The sequence below is a fragment of the Guyanagaster necrorhizus genome (genome assembly GCF_019112545.1).
Source record: "Guyanagaster necrorhizus MCA 3950 unplaced genomic scaffold BT62scaffold_29, whole genome shotgun sequence".
Taxonomy (NCBI): Eukaryota; Fungi; Basidiomycota; class Agaricomycetes; order Agaricales; family Physalacriaceae; genus Guyanagaster; species Guyanagaster necrorhizus.
The window spans coordinates 364622-384132 of record NW_025064908.1 but is presented as its reverse complement, the minus strand read 5'-3'; the positions used below and the strand labels follow the sequence as shown (position 1 = coordinate 384132).

General features: G+C 47.0%; 8 protein-coding genes across 8 annotated transcripts; 6 read left to right on the top strand and 2 right to left on the bottom strand.

Annotated features, from left to right (window-relative positions):
- Positions 1 to 36: 36 nt before the first annotated feature.
- On the top strand, positions 37 to 1292 carry BT62DRAFT_973703 (uncharacterized protein; the record flags this gene model as incomplete). Its single annotated transcript, XM_043189122.1, has 4 exons — positions 37 to 174; positions 229 to 339; positions 394 to 507; positions 558 to 1292. Exons 1-4 carry the CDS (start codon positions 172 to 174, stop codon positions 1290 to 1292), a joined length of 963 nt encoding a protein of 320 aa, XP_043035979.1. The 5' UTR covers positions 37 to 171.
- Positions 1293 to 2028: 736 nt separating this feature from the next.
- BT62DRAFT_936037 (P-loop containing nucleoside triphosphate hydrolase protein) lies at positions 2029 to 4362 on the bottom strand. The gene is made up of 9 exons (XM_043187054.1): positions 4280 to 4362; positions 4020 to 4220; positions 3848 to 3967; positions 3663 to 3784; positions 3333 to 3613; positions 2731 to 3273; positions 2486 to 2674; positions 2287 to 2426; positions 2029 to 2206 (listed from the first exon to the last, which is right to left on the bottom strand). The coding sequence occupies exons 2-8, from the start codon at positions 4171 to 4173 to the stop codon at positions 2288 to 2290; spliced, it is 1548 nt and encodes a 515-aa protein (XP_043035978.1). The 5' UTR covers positions 4174 to 4220; positions 4280 to 4362; the 3' UTR covers positions 2029 to 2206; position 2287.
- BT62DRAFT_384601 (uncharacterized protein) lies at positions 4265 to 5133 on the bottom strand. The gene is made up of 3 exons (XM_043180730.1): positions 4650 to 5133; positions 4491 to 4597; positions 4265 to 4435 (listed from the first exon to the last, which is right to left on the bottom strand). Exons 1-3 carry the CDS (start codon positions 4950 to 4952, stop codon positions 4357 to 4359), a joined length of 489 nt encoding a protein of 162 aa, XP_043035977.1. The 5' UTR covers positions 4953 to 5133; the 3' UTR covers positions 4265 to 4356.
- A 1811-nt stretch (positions 5134 to 6944) lies between these two features.
- On the top strand, positions 6945 to 8893 carry BT62DRAFT_936034 (DEAD-domain-containing protein). The gene is made up of 8 exons (XM_043187053.1): positions 6945 to 7025; positions 7081 to 7146; positions 7202 to 7255; positions 7342 to 7781; positions 7850 to 8160; positions 8215 to 8473; positions 8534 to 8576; positions 8634 to 8893. The coding sequence occupies exons 1-8, from the start codon at positions 7018 to 7020 to the stop codon at positions 8644 to 8646; spliced, it is 1194 nt and encodes a 397-aa protein (XP_043035976.1). The 5' UTR covers positions 6945 to 7017; the 3' UTR covers positions 8647 to 8893.
- A 151-nt stretch (positions 8894 to 9044) lies between these two features.
- BT62DRAFT_384549 (uncharacterized protein) lies at positions 9045 to 11209 on the top strand. Its single transcript, XM_043180729.1, has 8 exons — positions 9045 to 9245; positions 9312 to 9515; positions 9579 to 9655; positions 9724 to 9806; positions 9865 to 10031; positions 10089 to 10177; positions 10240 to 11096; positions 11162 to 11209. The coding sequence occupies exons 1-7, from the start codon at positions 9174 to 9176 to the stop codon at positions 10997 to 10999; spliced, it is 1452 nt and encodes a 483-aa protein (XP_043035975.1). The 5' UTR covers positions 9045 to 9173; the 3' UTR covers positions 11000 to 11096; positions 11162 to 11209.
- Positions 11210 to 13471: 2262 nt separating this feature from the next.
- On the top strand, positions 13472 to 14772 carry BT62DRAFT_1010437 (uncharacterized protein; the record flags this gene model as incomplete). Its single annotated transcript, XM_043177652.1, has 6 exons — positions 13472 to 13768; positions 13824 to 13924; positions 13982 to 14046; positions 14099 to 14140; positions 14195 to 14336; positions 14526 to 14772. The coding sequence occupies 6 exons, from the start codon at positions 13472 to 13474 to the stop codon at positions 14770 to 14772; spliced, it is 894 nt and encodes a 297-aa protein (XP_043035974.1).
- A 249-nt stretch (positions 14773 to 15021) lies between these two features.
- BT62DRAFT_982489 (P-loop containing nucleoside triphosphate hydrolase protein) lies at positions 15022 to 16108 on the top strand (the record flags this gene model as incomplete). Its single annotated transcript, XM_043189690.1, has 4 exons — positions 15022 to 15084; positions 15116 to 15675; positions 15728 to 15916; positions 15973 to 16108. 4 exons carry the CDS (start codon positions 15022 to 15024, stop codon positions 16106 to 16108), a joined length of 948 nt encoding a protein of 315 aa, XP_043035973.1.
- Positions 16109 to 17375: 1267 nt separating this feature from the next.
- BT62DRAFT_1010435 (uncharacterized protein) lies at positions 17376 to 18427 on the top strand (the record flags this gene model as incomplete). The annotated part of the gene is made up of 7 exons (XM_043177651.1): positions 17376 to 17437; positions 17488 to 17590; positions 17645 to 17664; positions 17704 to 17802; positions 17860 to 17954; positions 18084 to 18236; positions 18288 to 18427. 7 exons carry the CDS (start codon positions 17376 to 17378, stop codon positions 18425 to 18427), a joined length of 672 nt encoding a protein of 223 aa, XP_043035972.1.
- Between the last annotated feature and the right edge of the window lie 1084 nt (positions 18428 to 19511).

The following is a 19511-nucleotide window of genomic DNA, read 5'->3' as shown; positions in this document are numbered from 1 at the left end:
CGAGCCCAAGCGCAAAATCCTCGGTAGACGAGGTAGCGCTTAAATCACGTATCGAGAAACAGCTCTCGGACGAGTGCGTGAAACTCGATCCCTTTGAACAATGTACGTACCTAGTCGTCGTCGAGCATGTTTTTGGTATTAACCTCGTGTTGACGGAAAGGCGGAAATCATATGGTGCGCCCTTCACCGCAAAGGCGTAAAAGCGTCCTTTCACTGAAACTGTTTCAGACCTATATTGCACATATGAACAAGGCGCAAAAGGTGTTCATCCGAGTTCAATGGTCCATTCTGAAGCATGCTGGCTGCGGAATGACCTCCCCTCTGGCTATGCGCTCAGAGGTACGCCACAATCTAGGCTATGACCTATTCAAACGTTTGCTGATTTGAAACCAGGTCGCCACCTTACGTTTTTTAAAATCGAAAACTAAAATCCCGGTCCCTGGTATTTTATATCATGACGTCGACGCCGACGGAGCTGTCGGGGGTGAGTGGATGATCATGGAATATGTAAGTTCCGACATGCCGATATCTGGGTAGGCTTACCAAGACAAGGATAGATAGACGGCGATAATCTCTCTACGGTATGGAGGTCCCTCGATGCCAAGCACCGCGAAGAGGTTTGTGTAGCCATCGCGGATGTGTGGGCACAGATAATCGGCGTCACCTTCCATTCCATTGGAAGTTTGTACGAGAATGAGAGCGGAGAATTTTACATCGGACCCATGACACGTCTAGCGTCCAACCGAAAGACTTCCATCTCCCCACCGCGACTCGAAAAATGTGGCCCATTTTCGAATGCGAAGGATTGGATCCTCGCGACTGCGCGACGTGATCTGGATTTTTTGGAGGCACCCTCAGACGACGCAAACCAGAAACAGCGTTTCGTCAACGGTGTCGTATCTAGCGTCCAGAACTTCGACTTTGCTTCTCAACTTGACGATCTGCCCATCGTCCTTGAGCACATAGACTTTGCGCCACGTAATATTCTAGTCAGCCGGACTGACCCAACGAAGATAGTGACTGTTGTTGACTGGGAAGCCGCTCGTGCTGTTCCGATGTGGGCCGCGAATCCCAATTTCAGCTTCCCGCCGCTGTCAGTGACAGACGAAGAGAGGAAGCACCTGCTCACCGTGATAATGAACCGTATCATAGCGAACGTTCCTGCTTGGGCAAAGGCGATAGGACAGGACCTGCAGCCTCTGCGAACCTTGAATGATCACGCAATCTATAGTGGCATTAATCCTAGCCTACTACTCCCTGCTCCATACTTATCCTTGTCGGGTACATATTGAGCGCCTGACATAGATCACCGTGCACGGATCTTTGTATATATAATAATAATACCTTGACTGCCGCAACGAAAAGGTATCCCTAACTCCTGGCTTTATCAGTGGGTCCTTGTATAATACTGCGGACTTGTCATCAGAACGATCGAACCCTCGATCGAGGCAAGTTAGCCCTTCGAAGAGATCTATAGATGTATCATCGCCCAGGGTTGAATCGAACAAGCGGTACCGGTTATGAGAAAGCCAGAAATGCATTACGCCGTCCACGCTCAGTGCGATACCATATCCCACAAGCAGCCTCGAGGAGGAAAAGACCGTGACAGACAACTGGGACTCATGAGCGTGTCCAGTTATGATAAACTATATGTAACGTGATTGTAGAACTCGATGCCGTAGGGTTATCATCAATTCCATTCAATTATCCCTAGATTGCCCTCTATTACCCTACGGTCTAGATCTGTTAACATCTGATCAATTCAAGGTACGAACTTGTGTCCTTCGGAAACATCGAAATTGGCTAGGAAACGGAAACTTATATGTACAAGCTTTTGCTGTTAAACAAAAAAGATAGCTTCGAACGAGACCTTCTAGGAGAAAAATGGCGTGTGAAGCCTGGTGGCACCCGAACAAGCAAAGACATGGGGAGGCTTGCAGGATAGCTTAGCAGTTGCAATAACATAGTCTCGAAATCTGCAGAGAACGTCACGATGACAGTCTCGTGTAGTAAAAAAGCAAATTTAATCCGAGTTTTAGAGAAGAAAAGAGTGCGAAACATGGGCCGACAGTGAACCGTCTCCCGTCCATTCATCAGCCTAGTCTAAATACTCCAGCCAGCTTGGTACGAGCACCTCCTTCATGTATACGGACAATGGACCACGGGGACGACAAGTTTCGAACTTAAAAATCCGTGCATAACTAAACTGTCAGGGGTGGTGTTCAGGAGTCCAGTATTTACATGTAGCAGGAACAGGCATTAAAAAAAAGAAATCATATCTCTCACCTCAGGCGTTCGAGTCTCCATCAACGTCGACAGTGGTAAAGGCGCCAGCCTGTATGGTATATAGTTTGGCGTACTCTCCACCCAATGCAAGGAGTTCGTCATGTCGTCCAGACTCGCATAAAGTCCCGTCTTTCATACACCTACAAACCATACCATATGAGAACAAAGTTCCACTATTTTCAGACGAACCAACGCTCACAATATGAGATCAGCCTGACGTGTTACGGGACCGAAACGGTGGGTTACGATGACCAACGTTTTCGCTTTCCTTTCTTTGATCAGATTATCGAAAAGTTGCATCTCCCCCGCGGCATCGATCGCTGAGCTCGCTTCGTCCACAGCTACGAAGCTGACCTTTCCAGAGTTGAAGCGCATAAAAGTGCGAGCGCTGCATGAGATAAACGGGTGAGGACAATGACGTCCCTGACAGCTTGGTATACTCACGCAATGATCCTTTGCTTCTCTCCACCTGATGTTAGGACGGCCTGCGGAAGTCCTTCCCATCTAGCAAGCAATGGATTTGGTTTCTTGTCGTCGTCGTCATCATCATCTTCGTTCATAGAGAATGCGCCAAACCGGTAGTCATTAGGTCCACCAAGCACAGTATCTTGTCCTTCAGCCAGACCGGTCAAAATGTCTTCGGCGCCTCCCTTGCGGACAGCGTCCATGACCTCGTCGTCGTCGCAGCCAACAGCATCTACATTGCCCATACATATGTTCTCCAAGAAAGACAGAGGGAAGATTCCGTGGTCTTGCATAAAGCTGGCAGTTGCTTGTCGAAAATCCGATAGCCTGTAGTCCGCCATGTTATTCCCGTCGACAAGAATGGTTCCTGATGTCGGTTCGACCATCCTAGTCAAGAGCTTCATCAGAGTAGACTTTCCACTGCCGTTGGTTCCGACTATGGCGACGAGCTGCCCAGACTTGATGGAGAGTGAGACGTTTGTCAAAGCAGAGGTTCCGTTGGGGTAGGAAAAGCACACTTCTCTGTAACGGGGGGTGGGGGTTGAGTTTCTTGAGATACTCGCCAGTGGTCACACACGTACCGTACATCGAAGGACATCCCTCGTGAAACCTCCGATTGCACTTTCTCAGATTTGGATCCTGAGCGCGGTGGATACGCGAGGTAACCGTCGGATAGTGCTGCGGGCATCTTCAATGAATCGTACAAGCTAGTTATCTGCTGGCACTCATGTCTGAATTGCCTAATTCCATTGAGAAGAAACTTCAACGACAATTGGAGGTTCGCTGAATATTGCTGCAAAATGGCGAATGTCGTCACAGAGAACACTGATGGATTAACAATGGCGAACAAAGCCAGATACATCTTCAATTCGATAAGAAACTTTTGTCAGCTACGGAAGTGCTTGACTCACGATGGGCGCCCTTCCCAGAAGAGCAGATAGAATATCCGGGAACGGTGTCGAAGGTAGACCATATTGGCTTTCGGGCCGAGCCGTTGGAAGATTGCCGACTCGGTTTGACGATTTGGCATATTCTGAACGGTCGTTTACAATATCATGATGGACATTATACACGGTAGAAAGCGATTAAATCTCACCTGCAATGATATAGTCAGAAAGACCACCGGCAAGAACCTCCGAGCGATGGTCTTCTTCAGTAAGAGAAGCCACGGCTTGCATGTGAATGAAGTCCTTATTCTCCACGTGGTAGAAATAGTCTTTGTTTAATTGTCAAAGGCAAGAAGAGGATTCTAAAACCGACGTGCTTACCGAAGCCCCATAAGATATGGGTGTAGGAGCTATCGTACAGTGGCTTGAGGATACACGCCAGAGCGAACAAAGGGTGGCCCAATTCACGAGAAGTCCGAACAATAAGGATGAAATTGGCACACATGGACGTGATGGTAGAGAAGAAGGATAGCATTGCTGAGAAGGAGAACCAGGCTGACTGGTTTCCGTAGTCCCGATTCCCTGCCAGTGGTATTAACCGTGAATTGTTAACGGTGTCTGAATGGGGGTTGAAGATTTACCTTTCGCGTCCAGAAATCTGTGCTTATCCAGTTGGACTACAAAGAGAACGGCGTAATGAAAGGTCTATGAAGGCAATTCAAGCATAATCACCTTTCATGCGGATCAACGTGTAGTGCGCTTCCACGTGGTGTTGTAGACTATTTTTAACGTAGTGGCTAGGGGAGGGATGCGTGAGATAGTCATGAAGCTGCAGAGGCGGAGAATCCTTACTGGTACCAGCTCAAGGATGCCGCGACAATGATCCAACACAATTGGATTAAAAGAATTGTGGCTATCTGTTCAAAATTTGCTGTTCCCTCGGCGATCCCAGTCTCAATCTATAAGAAGACTTTCAGTCAATGAATGATTCCAAAGAGTAAAGGTACCCACGCTCTTCAGCAACCGGCTTGTTAGGTATAGTGTCAAGGTAGATTCAGTTCCCAGCAGCGAGCACAGGCCCAATAATTCCACCATCACATAGAACGTCGAGAGCAGAGGAGCCAAAGCATATATCTCCGAGATCATCCTAAGGAACAGAAGTATTGCAGAGAATACGTCCCGTATATTCTTCGCGATATCGAAGGAGTCAGACTTGAGCATCACCAAGCGCCACACGCCCAGTTTTAGAGTGGCCAAGTCCTGACCGTTAGAGCGATCAGAGGACTTTGGGTTCGCGCCAGATTTATTTTCCATGGGGGATACCAAGGGAGAGTGACTGAGAGGTAATGTCTGTGAAAGCTAATAGAAGAGATGGGGCAGTTCCTTATATAATACTACTCATCTGGGTGGACAGGAACAAACTGGGCGCCTACTGTCATGTCATGATAAACGGGGAAGTGACAAGGGAACATCCATTTTAGATACAATCACAGCCTTGGACATCAGACAACAGAGCGAAGCCACCATGAAGTATTGTGTTCTGCGAATCGGGCGAGTATGAACCAGGAGATAACTGCAGGCCAACAGAGCGGAATTAACAGAAGAGATGACGTTGAACGTGGAAGAAGGGACCTGTTTGAAGCCAGCGAGGAAGCCGCGAGCAATAATCGTGCAGGAGCGAAGGAAAATATATTACTCCCAGCTGATACCTTTGAGCCATAAAGCATAGGTGTGATCATTTTTGAGCATGAGGCCACCGCCACATTGACCGATTATTTGTTTTAGACGTCGACTCAGGTTGACTCAGGTTGACTCGGGCTAGGCGGACATCATCGAGCCCAGCTCAGTCCTCAGTATATCATTGACTGAGATCAAGGAAGTACTAACACAGGTCAGAGATTTGACAGACAATGGTTTCTGAGCGCCGATAGTGCTTCGTAAAAAAGTACTTGGATACAGTTGACGGTGATGGGAAAAGAGCAACGAGCTCTGCTCCATGCGTGATTTTTATGCTTCGCGTGGCCATTATCCGAGGCGGAACAGGCTCATTTTGGATCGACTTTGAAATTTTTCTTCCCACAGCAGCGCTGATTGAAAAAAAAGGGTGCTGTGGGATCGTCGCCGTAACCATAACTCAGATTGACTGGTACATCTAGAACAAAAACAGCATCCAAACAAAGCCTTGCGTCCCCTTGATGTCATTAACTGGACGCGAAGAAGGAACTTGGACGGTATACATGGCTGTTGCTTACCTTATTCTCGTTCAGTGGAGAGCTCCGGCACCCTTCGTTTTACGTGTAGTTTTTCTCTCTGCCTTATGAACTAGAAGCCAGGTCCTTAGTAACGTGCGAAATTTCAGCCCTACTAATGCTAGGTGACTCGTGAGTCTGGTTCTGCGAATCTTGCTGTGTGCTATTCTGAAGAAGTATTGAAATAAGAAAGACCTCCGTCGCGCTCCGATTCGGAGATGGTCTAATGTCTTCGCCCAATGTCTAGGGGCCCATTGCGTCTTTTTTTTTTTGACTCATGTTCACTATGCCGTGTGTCTAATTTCCTCTGATGTGGCTGCCGTGACTGAGCTCGTTCTCTATCGTTATCACTGCCACCAGAATTTCCTGTGTTCGCGAGCTTGATGCTTTCCGGTCAACTTGTTGTCTTCAAGCTTTGTAGAGGCATTGAAGAGCGGTTGATGTTCGCTGCGGGCACCCACCTTTCCGGCAGTATTTGGCCACTGCAGTACCGCGTATGTACTGCGTTCTTCCTTATTTTATGGGATGAGCCTGATTTTTCAATAGAAATCTTGGTAAAAATCGATGAAAGCATCAGTATCAACGAGGGATAGAAAATGAATTGATTGTCAATCATGAGTGATTCGAGATCAACTCAGCTTATAAGCTCGTTACCTGTCTGGAAAGCATAGGAAGAGATTTGTGTCATACAAATATCAAGTATGAGCTTGAATGCAACTCGGTAAGTAAACACTCAGTGACGCTCCGGTAGACGGGGGAAGCACGTTCACATGTCCTATCGGATCACAGTTCGGAATCCACAAAAATGGCTTGCAGCAGACAGAAAAATATGCGATAGGTCGACTTTTTCGAAGACATCTTGAATGAATCCAATGAGATACTGAGAGCTATTATCACGCATTAGCGAAGGAAATGTTCGCAAGGCATTTGCCGGCGCGCCACCCGAAAGCCATGTTCCTTTCCCAAATGAGGATACGGTTCCCACGGTGAAAAGCTCCGGTATCCGAGCCCAAAAATTCTTTTGCTGTTATATCCTTTGCAACTTTCTACTGCTTTACCGCCATCAATCTTTCTCCCGCTACCGTCGACTTTGTTACAGTGCAGGTCGACCCATAAAAACATATTAGAGCATGTCAGCGTACGTTGTCGTTATTTCCCGGGCAGCGGCTGTAATGATGACCATCGCTCTGCAGTGAAGATACTCTCCAAGATGTCGCCGAGAACGAGATCGAGTCCAACTGGGACCAGGTTGTCGACAAGTGAGCATCAATAGCGAGCAGGGGAAGGAATTGTTCGTACTGATCAGCTTGATAGCTTCGATAACATGGATCTGAAACCGGAGCTGCTCCGTGGTGTATATGCGTACGGGTCAGTAGGGATTTCCTCCTCGTCAACGACAGCGCCAATAGCCCTTTTCTCACATTTTCCTCCTTCTATTTCCCTTTCTGCTTTAGTTTCGAGCGCCCTTCAGCAATTCAGCAGCGAGCTATCGTCCCAGTCGTCAAAGGTCACGATGTCATTGCCCAGGCCCAGTCCGGTACCGGAAAGACTGCGACTTTCTCTATTTCTATCCTTCAGCAGCTCGATATGTCTGTCAAGGGCACCCAGGCGCTTATCCTCGCCCCTACCCGGGAACTCGCTCAGCAGATCCAAAAAGTCGTCATCGCACTCGGCGACTACATGAACATCGAGTGCCATGCCTGTGTTGGCGGCACCAACGTCCGCGAGGATATGGCAAAGCTTCAGGAAGGCGTCCATGTCGTCGTCGGAACCCCCGGCCGTGTCTATGACATGATCAACAGGCGCGCACTAAGGACCGATACCATCAAGATTTTCTGTCTCGACGAGGCTGATGAGATGCTTTCTCGTGGGTTCAAAGATCAGATTTACGAGGGTGTGTTTCTTCTTTTCTTCCTGCAAGCGATCCGCCCATCGGGCTCTTAATGCTGAGTACCATCGTAGTCTTCCAACTTCTCCCCCAGGACACACAGGTCGTCCTACTCTCCGCCACCATGCCCGCTGACGTCTTGGAGGTTACCAAAAAGTTCATGCGCGACCCCGTCCGCATTCTCGTCAAGAGAGACGAGTTGACCCTCGAGGGTATCAAACAGTTCTACATCGCCGTCGAGAAGGAGGAATGGAAGCTCGACACTCTCTGCGATCTCTATGAGACAGTCACCATCACCCAGGCCGTCATCTTCTGCAACACACGGAGGAAGGTCGACTGGTTGACTGAGAAGATGCACTCGAGAGAGTTCACCGTCAGCGCCATGGTACGTCATTCCCTGATCTTGGCCCACCGCTGCTAATTTAGGAATGATCGGTAGCACGGAGACATGGAGCAAAAACAGAGAGAGGTTCTCATGAAGGAATTCCGTTCGGGTTCATCCCGTGTTTTGATCACCACCGACCTCCTTGCTCGTGGTATTGACGTGCAGCAGGTATCTCTCGTTATCAACTACGATCTCCCTACAAACCGGGAGAACTATATCCATCGTATTGGTCGTGGTGGACGATTCGGAAGGAAGGGTGTTGCTATCAACTTTGTTACGACCGAAGATGTCAGAATGTTGCGGGATATTGAACGTTCGTTGTTGGCCCGCATGCCTTGCTGATGTTGGGGCTGATTCCTTTTTCTCTTTACAGAGTTCTACAACACCCAGATTGACGAGATGCCTCTCAACGTCGCGTGAGTTAACTTGGCCCTCAAATTGGAATTACTTGTACTGATCTCGAAATTGAATAGCGACCTCATCTAAGAGCTTCATATATATTTACACCCTCTCCCTAAAACGGCATCACGTTCTGCCTTGTTTCTCGGTCTGTTCGTTGTTTTTCTGCTTTTTATGATTTACTCTTTCAGTCTTTTTCTCTCTTGCTTATTTCTCCTGTTGTGTTCTGAGTAGTAGAGTGTAATTTTCGACGCAGGGAGAGGCGTGGTTTGATTCGAATGCCGTATCATGAACGTATGAATCAATGTCATTGAATGATGTGCATAGCAAGTCTCAGTGGTGGTTCGACAAGACATGTGTAGAGGAAGACAACCTCTTTGGGGATGCGGAAGGTACGAAAACCACTAATTGAAGTGGTTATGCATGCCATTTTAGCCAGCCTTTGTCTACGCGTCCACGTGACTGGTGATGAGCAGTTATAAGTAGTGCCAGTGGCTACTGCAAGAGCGAACTCCTCATTCTTTCTCGCCTTCACATCAAGCAGAGCCAACTTCATATAGCTGAGTCTTTCTGTTGACCATTTTGACCTCACTCCTGTTCCTCTTTTGTGTAGAATGGTCAGAATGAGGGCCCGTCCCGGCAGCCTCAAAGGCATCATGGCTATGCCACAGGATATCTGGCTCGAAGTGAGAGGAAATCTTTTTTCTTCTGCTTCTGTGGAGAGATGACTGCTAAACTGTCCCCCCCCAAAGATGTTTAGGCTCCTGCGTCCACAAGACTTGCTGCATCTGGCCCGCACCTCAAAAGCAATACGCGCCGTCTTGATGCGTCGACCTCTTTCTGGCATATGGAGAAACGCAAGAAAATGTCTAGCGATATCACCGCCTATCCCTGAGCCTATGACTGGCGTCTCTGAACCGGCGTGGATTAGCCTCTTGTTTGAAAAACACTGTCGCGTAGGGTTTTACTTTACTGTCCTTTGTGTCGTGACTGACCTTTTTTTTTTCTTTGGTCTTCAGTCCTGCCTAGTTAAACAAGTACGTATTATTGATTTCACATTCTACACCAGACTATGCTCCAGTTGCAAACAGACAGAGTACGTGTTCCCCCCCTTCCCTCCTCCCTCCCGACGAAGTAAACGTGGAGCTGATATCGCTGTCGTAGGCTCATGACAGAGCATGAGATCGAGAGAACATACCCTGGGACTGAAGCTTTTTGCTATCTGTGCCCTCGGAAGACGATGCCAGGCAAAATAAAGTCGTCTTTCATCCATGGTAACATTTTTCTCAAATTCGAACGCTTTAGGGCCCAGACACCGAAAAGGAGAGATCACATTTCGAACAGAAACAAAGCAGCCGCATTACGTGCTAAGAGACGTAATAGCAACCGAGAGGCGTTGGCATGCGTTGAATGAAGAGGAGAGAGTTTTGTTCGAGCAAGAGAGGTTAAGATCTCTCACAGAAATGGATTCGGTGAATTATCTGCCACGCTTTACCCTCAGACGATACAGCCTAACTTTGTTTCTGTAGGAAGTCCGGATGTGCGAACGATGGGTCAAGAACAAAGCGGCTTTCCGGGCCGGAGGACGAGAAAAATTGAGATTGGAACGAGCTGCTGCGTAAGCGTCGGTCATCGTATTTCACTGCGCGCATTAATCTTTCTACCTTTCTTTAAAAAAAGGATTTTCCAAAAATTGAATGGCCTCGGTTACGAGCACGAGCTTCAGAGCCTTGGTGAAAGATTTAACGAACATCCACATGTTAATCGATCGTCATCGTTGACGGAGAAGGGTGAGCTGATGTTACAACTCACTGAATCGTATCTGACGTTGAACCGCTACGCAAACCTGGACGAGCATGTGCGAAGAAATGATTCAGTTGATGGAAGAAACCAGGGCAGCCAACCGCGCCCAAGCCATCGCCTCCCGGAAGAGCATCGCAGAATATATCTGGGCCACGAGCATACGTTCCGAGTCCTCTCTTCCGCAAGCGTATTCCCCCGCCTTTCCCTCTCTCCAAGAATTCCTCCGCTTTTCCCTCATAGAGCAAATCATCGACCGCCCAACCAACGTCCAGGTGGACCTCCACACCTTCACTCCCATCGTTCCCCAGATCCCTCTGATGTTCCAAAAGTGGCGCGAAATCATGGTGGTTCACGACCACCTTCTCCGGCTCGTAGGCCATGCCCATCTCGCGTCGCCGCTCTTCGAAATCTTCCCCAAGCGCGATGTCCTGCGCCGAGCCCGCAATGCTTTCATATGCGGGTCGTCATCTTGCAGTGGGATCCTTCATTATCCTGGAGTGCTGAAACATGGATGCAACCTGCAGGCGCCGTCGGACGCTCTTCATCGTCCACGTTGGAGGCCAGAGCAGCTCTCGAGTCCTCACGATCCCAGGGTCCTTTTCGACGCCTTTATCCGGATGGTGGGCCTGGGTCCTAGTACTGCGACTGTGGATGATCTGGACCAGTTGGGCTGTTTTTATCGATGCAGAGTTTGTGGCGCTGGTGGCAAGGATGTTGTTGATTGGAAACTTTTCGTGTGTATCTTATTTCTTTTTTTGTTTTTTGGGCACGCCCAGATCGCGACTGACGCGGCCTTTAGATATACCATCTGTATCGGGAGCATGGAGCATTGAGCGTATCAGAGGTTGAGGTGCAGATTATCACTGCTGAGGAATTCACTGCTGGTGGCTATTATCTGATTGGGGTGGGACCGATTTCGGAGGTTGGTTTTTTAGCGTGCTGCGACGAGGTCTTGATTCGACTGACTCTTTTTTCGATAGGCTCTACCGTGAGTCCAATGGTCCTGAGCATTCATTGCTGGGGTTGCAGTATAATTTCCGGTTCATGGCATGCATCGCCCCGCTAGCTACAGAGTACTGAGAACAATGCGTATATGTATCATCAACCTTCCGATCAGCAACCATGTAAATTGTTATGACGATCTTGAAAAATGCCAACGAAAGCTGATGCGCAAGGGAGCAAGCATCGGAAGGTTTTTCATAAATTCGAGCATCTAGGCTCTGTAGCCTATTCGTCTGTTTCCTCGTTTCCCCAGATTTACCACTCCGACGGAACACATGCGCTTATCGGTAAGATACTCCGGCCTTTGTATCGTTGTCAGAAGAAGACTCGTGACCAGCCGTAATCCCGATTCACCGCTACTCGTCAGGAAAATCATTCGGTTGATGTGATCTGTGCAGTAAATGTATATTCCCTCTCAGGCTGACAGGGTGCGTGCCTCGTTCTATATGGCAATGGCCAACTGGAAATTACAGGAGTCGTTAGCGAGTTCCTTATTCAATCATTACGTGAACGCCCAAGTCAAGTTTGGAGTGATCCTTTGATCAAAAGTAGATCAGTGTAATTGATTCGGAAGGCTCTTTCATCTAGTATGATTACTTCGTTGTCGTTCCTTGTTTGAATGGCATCACAGTTACGGTAAACCTGGATGCAGATCCGAAAAGATGGAATTCAGGGGAGAGTTAGATAGATGTATGAATATAGCCCCTCCAGTAATTATGATTGCTGCGCTAATTGCAATGCACTATGACTAGCGCAAGAGACCACAAATAAACATACAACTTGATATTTTAGCCAGATGGGGCGAAGGAACTGTAGCACACGGCTCCTGAACACAGGCCGATAAAGTAAATACGAAAAGTACACTGACATCGGCCTTTTCGAGGCTCGAGTCTGTCGAACCTCGCCGGATATGGCCAAGAACACCGGAAGTTGAGATACTGCGTTAGAGAAAAAATGTCATGCTTATTTAGGCCCAGCTGTCTCCGTATGACGCCTGCCAGAAAGTGAAGACTGCAGGCTGTGATGACCCTTATTGCATTGCGCATTAGTAAGTAAGTGCAAAAATCATGAAGAATGCTGTTTCAAGCACCTGTGGTCCAAGAGCAAGGCTCTAACCAATGAGCCGGAGGTACTGGGAAATCCGAGAGCAATGACGGCAGGCTAAAAAGATAATCGATAAGGCTTGAAACGTCACTAAAGCATAACATTTCCGGATCTTTTACCGATGGAAAACTTTCAGCGAAAGATCTGGATGAAAGCAAGATGAAAGCGATACATCTGCCTGCTGGCAATACCAGTAAGAACTGAGGACAGAGTCATTCCCTATAGATAAAGACCTCTCCGGCGATCATGATCTCCACGTGGCAACTGGACAGTTACCAGCCCGGACGGTGAACTTGGCAGCTGTCCTTCTAGTCCACTGGCCATCCTCTGCTCTGCACGTCCAGCTTTTTTTATCCGGCGTCTCTGAGTTTCAGTTAAACTCCGCGAATTTGAAGAATCTCGCCTTTATTGCACCCCCAGCACACCGTCAGGGGAAATCGATTGAAACAAGTCCCCGTTAGATCCAAGTGAACTCGTAACTTTTCGCTGCCTGTTCAACAACATAATACTGAAGCTACTTCAGCATTTGGGGGTTAATCTTTCTTCAATCCGATAATGTGGATAATCGCGAGGCGTCTAAATCTCGTACGACTTTGTCGCACTGTTGCCAGCAAACAATGTATCACATCTGAAAGGCTTTTCTGTCCCGATAACAAGGATATGTTGTGTGGAAAAGATATTCTGCCTGGATCTTGTTGTACGATCGCTCCATTCTCTTTGTTGTATCAGATATCTTGTGGAGCTCAAGTTATCATCAGATTGATCACCCTTTTCGCCCTGAGCCCGTCTTCGAGCTGTTGCGGACCTCATGTCCCACTCATGGTTTAATTTTACTTAAAATTTATCAATGGATTTCTGCCCCGTATAACAACCCACGTCATGTTCACCCACAAGTGTCTATCCTCCCCACACTCGTAAGTTTTTCGACAACAGGCAAGCAACATCATCTCCTCCACGTTTAATTCATCGGACGCTCTTCTTCGAAGCATCATCGGCGCCTACCATGAATGACAAATCAAATATGCCGTCCGATTCTCATGGTCCAGACCAACGACTTGTCTCCCATAAGCTAGGGGTGTGGCGTTTGGTCATGCTCAAAGCCGACTCCTTTGATATCTTGAAGAATGTACGGGATGTAGCCACTGCTATACCTGTCTTCTTCAGGATGGCATCCGAAATTTATGCTTTGGATCCCTTTCTCACGACTCTTTACATCGTGGCACAATTCTCCGGCCTGAGCTCACTGCTGCAAGCCGAATCTACCTTGATGTTGTACTTGTCCAGCAAATTGCTGACGAGTGTGGGTACTTGTTATTTTAGGGTGTTGTTATCGTTGAGTATATCTTTCCCCACAGATCGAGGCTGGAATTACGCAAGGTTTCTCCAATCGCGAATCAATCCTGACCATCGTTATCGCACAACTGGCTTGGATTATAGCTGCTGGCTCTCTAACTTGGTATAGGTAATGTCGACTTTCTACCGAAAATGATAATTTCACACATGCCTTTTGAAGCAATCATTTTTATCCCAATTTTCGCCGCCGTGTGGCTGCTCATTACAAAATTATTCGCATGAAGGGTATGTGTCATTTCTCGCAGAAACTCTTTGTACGTGACCTTTCTTCTTCTAGTCGAGCTCGAGAAATACCGGTTTCTTGATAGCACAGTCGTGGGTACGTTTTAAGGTTCCATTGTTCCATAAATAAAGTACTGATCCTCAGAAATAGGCTCTCAAGGCAATGACGAAATCCATGGCGCCTGGGACTCGTTTTCAGCAATAATATCATTTCTCTCCCAGATAACATCTATGTGTGTTCAAGTCATCCTCATCGCTCAAACTGCGCGCGAATTTGGTCATCTTTCTTTCGCGTTGGTATGCATCCTAAAACCGCTGTATGATAGTCTATGTCAGGACCGCTTGTGGGGCTATGGTAAATATCTGAATCTTCTAATCAGGGCCCACTTGCTTATTCATCGGGATCCGTAGAATATTTTTACCATGTGGAAAATACAGATTTCAAGCGAATGCATGCTCTGGGATCTCTGACGGCTCAACAGTATCGTTCAGAGGTCCTCGCTGGAGGCCTTTCCCATTATCTCGTTAGAGGTGGTGTTTGATCCTGTATCTACCGTCCCGTATCTGATGGAAGAAATTATAGAATATGCTAAATCCTCTGCGCGTGTCGGTAACATTCCAACATCATTCCCTGAAGAGCAATATGGTCAACGTTCCACACCGTTCTCGGACATTCTCTCCGACCTTCTAGGGAAAGCACCCATGGCGAGTTATACGGCCTTCAATTGATATGAGACTAATCGCAGTTAATTCATAGATATACTTGGCCGTGTCTGTGATGATGGTGCCTTCCACTTTCTCTGTGACATCACTTGCTGTATTGCAACAATACTCGGCCAACCTCCAATTTTCGCTGAAGTGGTTCCTTGCGAGCATCGACAACTTCCGACAAGAATGTCAGTGGATAACTCGTTTCTACGATTCGATGAATATGCCTCCCGAAACATCTCATGGCTACCGTGAGTATTCCTCTTCGAGATGTACATCGGAGAAACTTGGCCATCAAGACGCCATGCAACGAGGAATGTCCATCGATCTTCAGTACGTACGCGATGGACTGTGAGCAAATCAGATCATTAACGTTAATCTCCCCTGCAGAGATGTGTGCTTCTCTTACAAAAATGATACCTCTGCTCTAAAAAACATCTCGCTCTCCATCAAATCCGGACAACTCGTTGCCGTCGTCGGGACCAACGGAAGTGGCAAATCCACACTAATCAAACTCTTGACTAGATTGATTGAACCGACGTCTGGGACGATTATTGTTGACGGGCATAGTATCTCAGACTACAAGCTAGCGGATTTCCGTCGGGCCACCGCTTGCTTCATGCAGGACCATGAAATCTTCCCGCTTTCTTTCTGGGAGAACGTCCGTATGGGCGATGTCGACTACATATGCAGCGATGACGAGATCATGAACGCCATCCGCAAAGGTGGGGCTGAGGATATCCTGACCGGGATGACCGAAGGAGACGCTACCATCTTAAGAAATGATGAGGGGCCAAGTGGCGACTATCGAAAATGCAATTTCTATTCTTCAGATGCCAACGAGAATCATCCTTTGCTGCCTCAATGGAAAGCGCTAGAGAAGGATGTTAAAGTTTCGGGCGGAGAGAAGCAGCGAATAGTAGCGTGAGTTATCTAATATATCCCCGAGTCTTTATCGTAGCTCACTTTTACGCAGTGCGAGAACATTCATGCGCTTCCACTCCGGAAAGGTCAACTTCGTAGCGGTAGATGAAGCTAGTTCGGCTCTAGACGCTGCGGGCGAAGCCCAACTCTTTGAGAACTTGGTCGCCGAAAGAGCAGGGAAAACAATAGTCATTGTTACGCACCGGTTCGGACCCTTGACACGTCGTGCTGATCTCATCCTGTGGGTTTTCCTTTCTACGTCTCATGGGAAACTCAGGCTGGTCGTACTCTTGACAGGTGCATGAAGGATGGACGTTTGTACGAGTCTGGGCGACATGATGAGCTACTGGCGCTGAACGGAGAATATGCGAGGCTCTACAATATCCAGGCGGGCGAGTTCACGAATGATATTGACACGGATTCAGAGAAGTAATGTGAGAAATATGATCACTTGTAAATTAGTGAGTGGTGGCCAGATCGTTATCAACTGACGATGAGATGTCTCTCTATAATAGTCGTAGATCTCGAGTGTAATTCTATCGCAGCAGATACACACAGGGTCTATATCCATCACGGCTGTGTATCCTGACAACGGACGTGCAACCAGGGGAATACCGTGAGATGGTCCTTTGACTCATGCGCTTCGGCAAATGTTATTAAAAAGTGACTTATAAGGGTGAAAACTTCGACGGATGCTGGTCTTGGAAAAAAAGAACGTGTGTGTGGCCATCCATTTCTGATTGCCGCTCCGAAGTTCTGTGGCTCTTTGTTGATAATTGAGAACCGAAGGCTATCTTGCTAGCGGGACTGCTGCCATTGTATGAGCTGTGATTATTTACTTCAGCAAAGACAATAGCCCATTTGGCGCTTTCGAGCTGTCCTGAGATTTCATCCTGATATACGAGCGCTTAATCCCTCGCCACCGAACTCAGTCAGGCTGTTCTGAGGCCTCGGGGGATCCTGCAGGAAAATTGTTGTGCGTCAAAAGTTGTGACGTTATTACCAGTAATTGACATCAAGTATGCCTTTTCTGATGTGCTGTTCGCTACACAGCTCCTTACCGGCGTCTCCAAATCTGGAGACCTTAGCTTCGGTGGCGTGAGTAGATAATATCCTTGTGGAGATTGAGGAGAGCCACATAAGCATTATTGGCGCTCTCAGTTCATCGAAAGGTGGAAAGTAGCTTTTCTTGAGACTACTTTTGTGGATGATACGATCACGTGAAGCGTGCCGCAGGTGACGCCACTTGTGCAGTCTAATATCAGTTTCTCATGGAAACGGGGCTATATATACTTGCCGAACTACTAAAAAATACCTCCGAAGATCCGTCGACGCGGCAATCAACATGAACCTAGGACTTCTTTTCTAGCTGAGTCGGAGTTCCAGCACCCGAGGCTAGCAGTATTGTTACATCATCCGCAGGAAGCGATGCAACCTAAGGTACAATGCTGTCTGGTGAGAAATTCCATAAATTCATCACTTCGTTGATTGATTGCAGACTCGATGCGTCATTGCTGTGAGGACGACATACGCCGGCAGTGTTTGATGTTTCTTTACCCAAGTTTCCGTACATAGCTTCCTCCTGGAATGTAAAAAGGAGCTTGCTTTAGTAGTTTTCTCCTCAGCCGCCTGCCCTTTCCCTTCTCTGCTCACCGAGTTCGACGACCTGGACTGACCTGTGACTGGCTTGTGTTCCCATCATGAGCTTTACTGCCGTCACCGCAACAGTGGCGGTAGGCCTTTCCCTAAACGATGGAGTAATGTCGCATCGTTCTTGCGTATCTCGTTCCCTGCTGACTTTCTTCACGTTAGGTTTTCTATCGCCACACCAGAAGATTTGAGTGGCCACTTGGTCTCTGACCTATGTCATGAGTGCTTCAAGTTCAAGATTGCCTGGACTAGCGGTCACGGCCAAGTACCATTATGAGGATGCCTATAGGCTCTGAGATTTGGATGACACATTACCGAGGACGATCTAGGTGGCGGGATGTCAATAGGGCACTGACGAGCGAACAATCGATGTTGTAGCCCTACTTCTCGGCTGTGGGCACCTAATTGTTTCGACGGTAGGTTTATGGCTGTGTTGTTCAGTGATCTTCTGGAACAACACCCACTGAATGAACAAAGGTGAGTCCGGCGCTAAACATTCATCCACTCGTTCTCATTTTTTTAAAAATTCAGCAGGGTAAGAGTAAACGTGAGAATGAGCGACGGCACCGAACGACCTGCGGCCCGTCACTCCCATGGAATGCATCGACCTACCCGAGTTTGTGTGAGAGGTTCCGAATGCTCGTACTCTGCGAACGACGATGGGCATGCCTGATGGCTTTTCTGGCGATCAACGAAAGAGCTATTCTCTGCTTCTCTCTTCTCTCTTCTCTCTTCTCTCTTCTCTCTTTCCTGGACAGGCGGCTTCCCGGAGAAGGGTGGAATGCGCGCCACCATCCTCGTGTCCCCTTGTCGTGGGTCTCTGGGTCTAGGCCGAGTCCTACCAAGACACGTTAATCAAGAAATTGGTCGCTCGGGAACGAAAATGATTCATACACTCAGAAAGGGTCTAGGTCAGCACCACCGTCCTTGCTGAATATGTTACTATTGCTTATACGATACAGATAAACATGATCAATTAGGTTACAAACAGAACAGTGCGCTCAACGATGGAGAAGTCCAGTTGCAATCAATTCGGACAGTGCATCAAAATCGAGACATATCCTCGTGGGCTATCCGTTCCGTCATCGTTCTTGTAGTTTGACCTCGGAATTTTACGTGAATCATATATCATTCCTGTGATCAGGCAAATTTCACTTGCCCTTATTGACAAAGCTCTGGTGCTTTGCCTATTTATGATTAGATAACAAGATCTATTCCACACATATGTTGGTTGGTATCGATTAGTGGTTAAATCGCTTAGTTGTGGCAATGACTTTGAAGAGCCGCTGATTCAATTCCCACTATCGACAGTACTCTAGCACATTAGTAGCATTTTTTTTTTTACACTTATTGATGCTTGGCTGTGCTAGTTTAATTGATAAACACTCTCAATGCTCATTTTCAGCTTCAAATGGGGCTTGTTGCCAGACTCATAAATATAATATACATTTCTTTTTTTCCAGAAAGTGGATACATTATGCAAGAGTCTGATTTATAAGTATTGGAATCCTAGGTATTGCACAGGGTAGACTCTAGGCTGGTAAAGCCAAATATAAGGAACTTGTTATTTTATAGCTTCTGCAGAGCTCATATTTATACTCTGTACTATATCTTTCTCTTTCTCTCAAGCTTACTTATCAACTTTTAGCATGATATTAGATTGCCTCTTCTATAAATTTTGGACAAAATCCAAATAATAGGGTTTTGTGTGTCTACAATGTGAGTTATAAACTCTCATTGCATATTTGAAGCTAAAAATGCTATTTCTGTGCTTTGAAAAATTCTAGCAACTCATAGAAACTTTAGTCCAGAATTTGGACATAGTATAGTCAGAGAGCTGCAATCTTGAAGTCAAATATTGCTATATTTAGACTAATTTGGCTCAAACTGAGTTCAAGTGTGCAGATGAATTCTGGTGATTTTTGAAAAATTTAGTCTGAAGGCTCAGAGAGAATTTGCCAGAGTCTTATCTAGTAAATTACTAGTCTGAAACCCTGTTGAAGATTGAACTTAGTATATACTTGACCCTGATATATATTATATTTAGTTTACTTATTAGTTATTTACTATGCTTTTGGTATCTTGTCAATCCACCTTTTGATAGATGCATTGACCACTAAACTACTGATTGACTAATCTGACTGAATTCTGACTCTGTTGTTGCTCATCTGACTTTTATAATAACA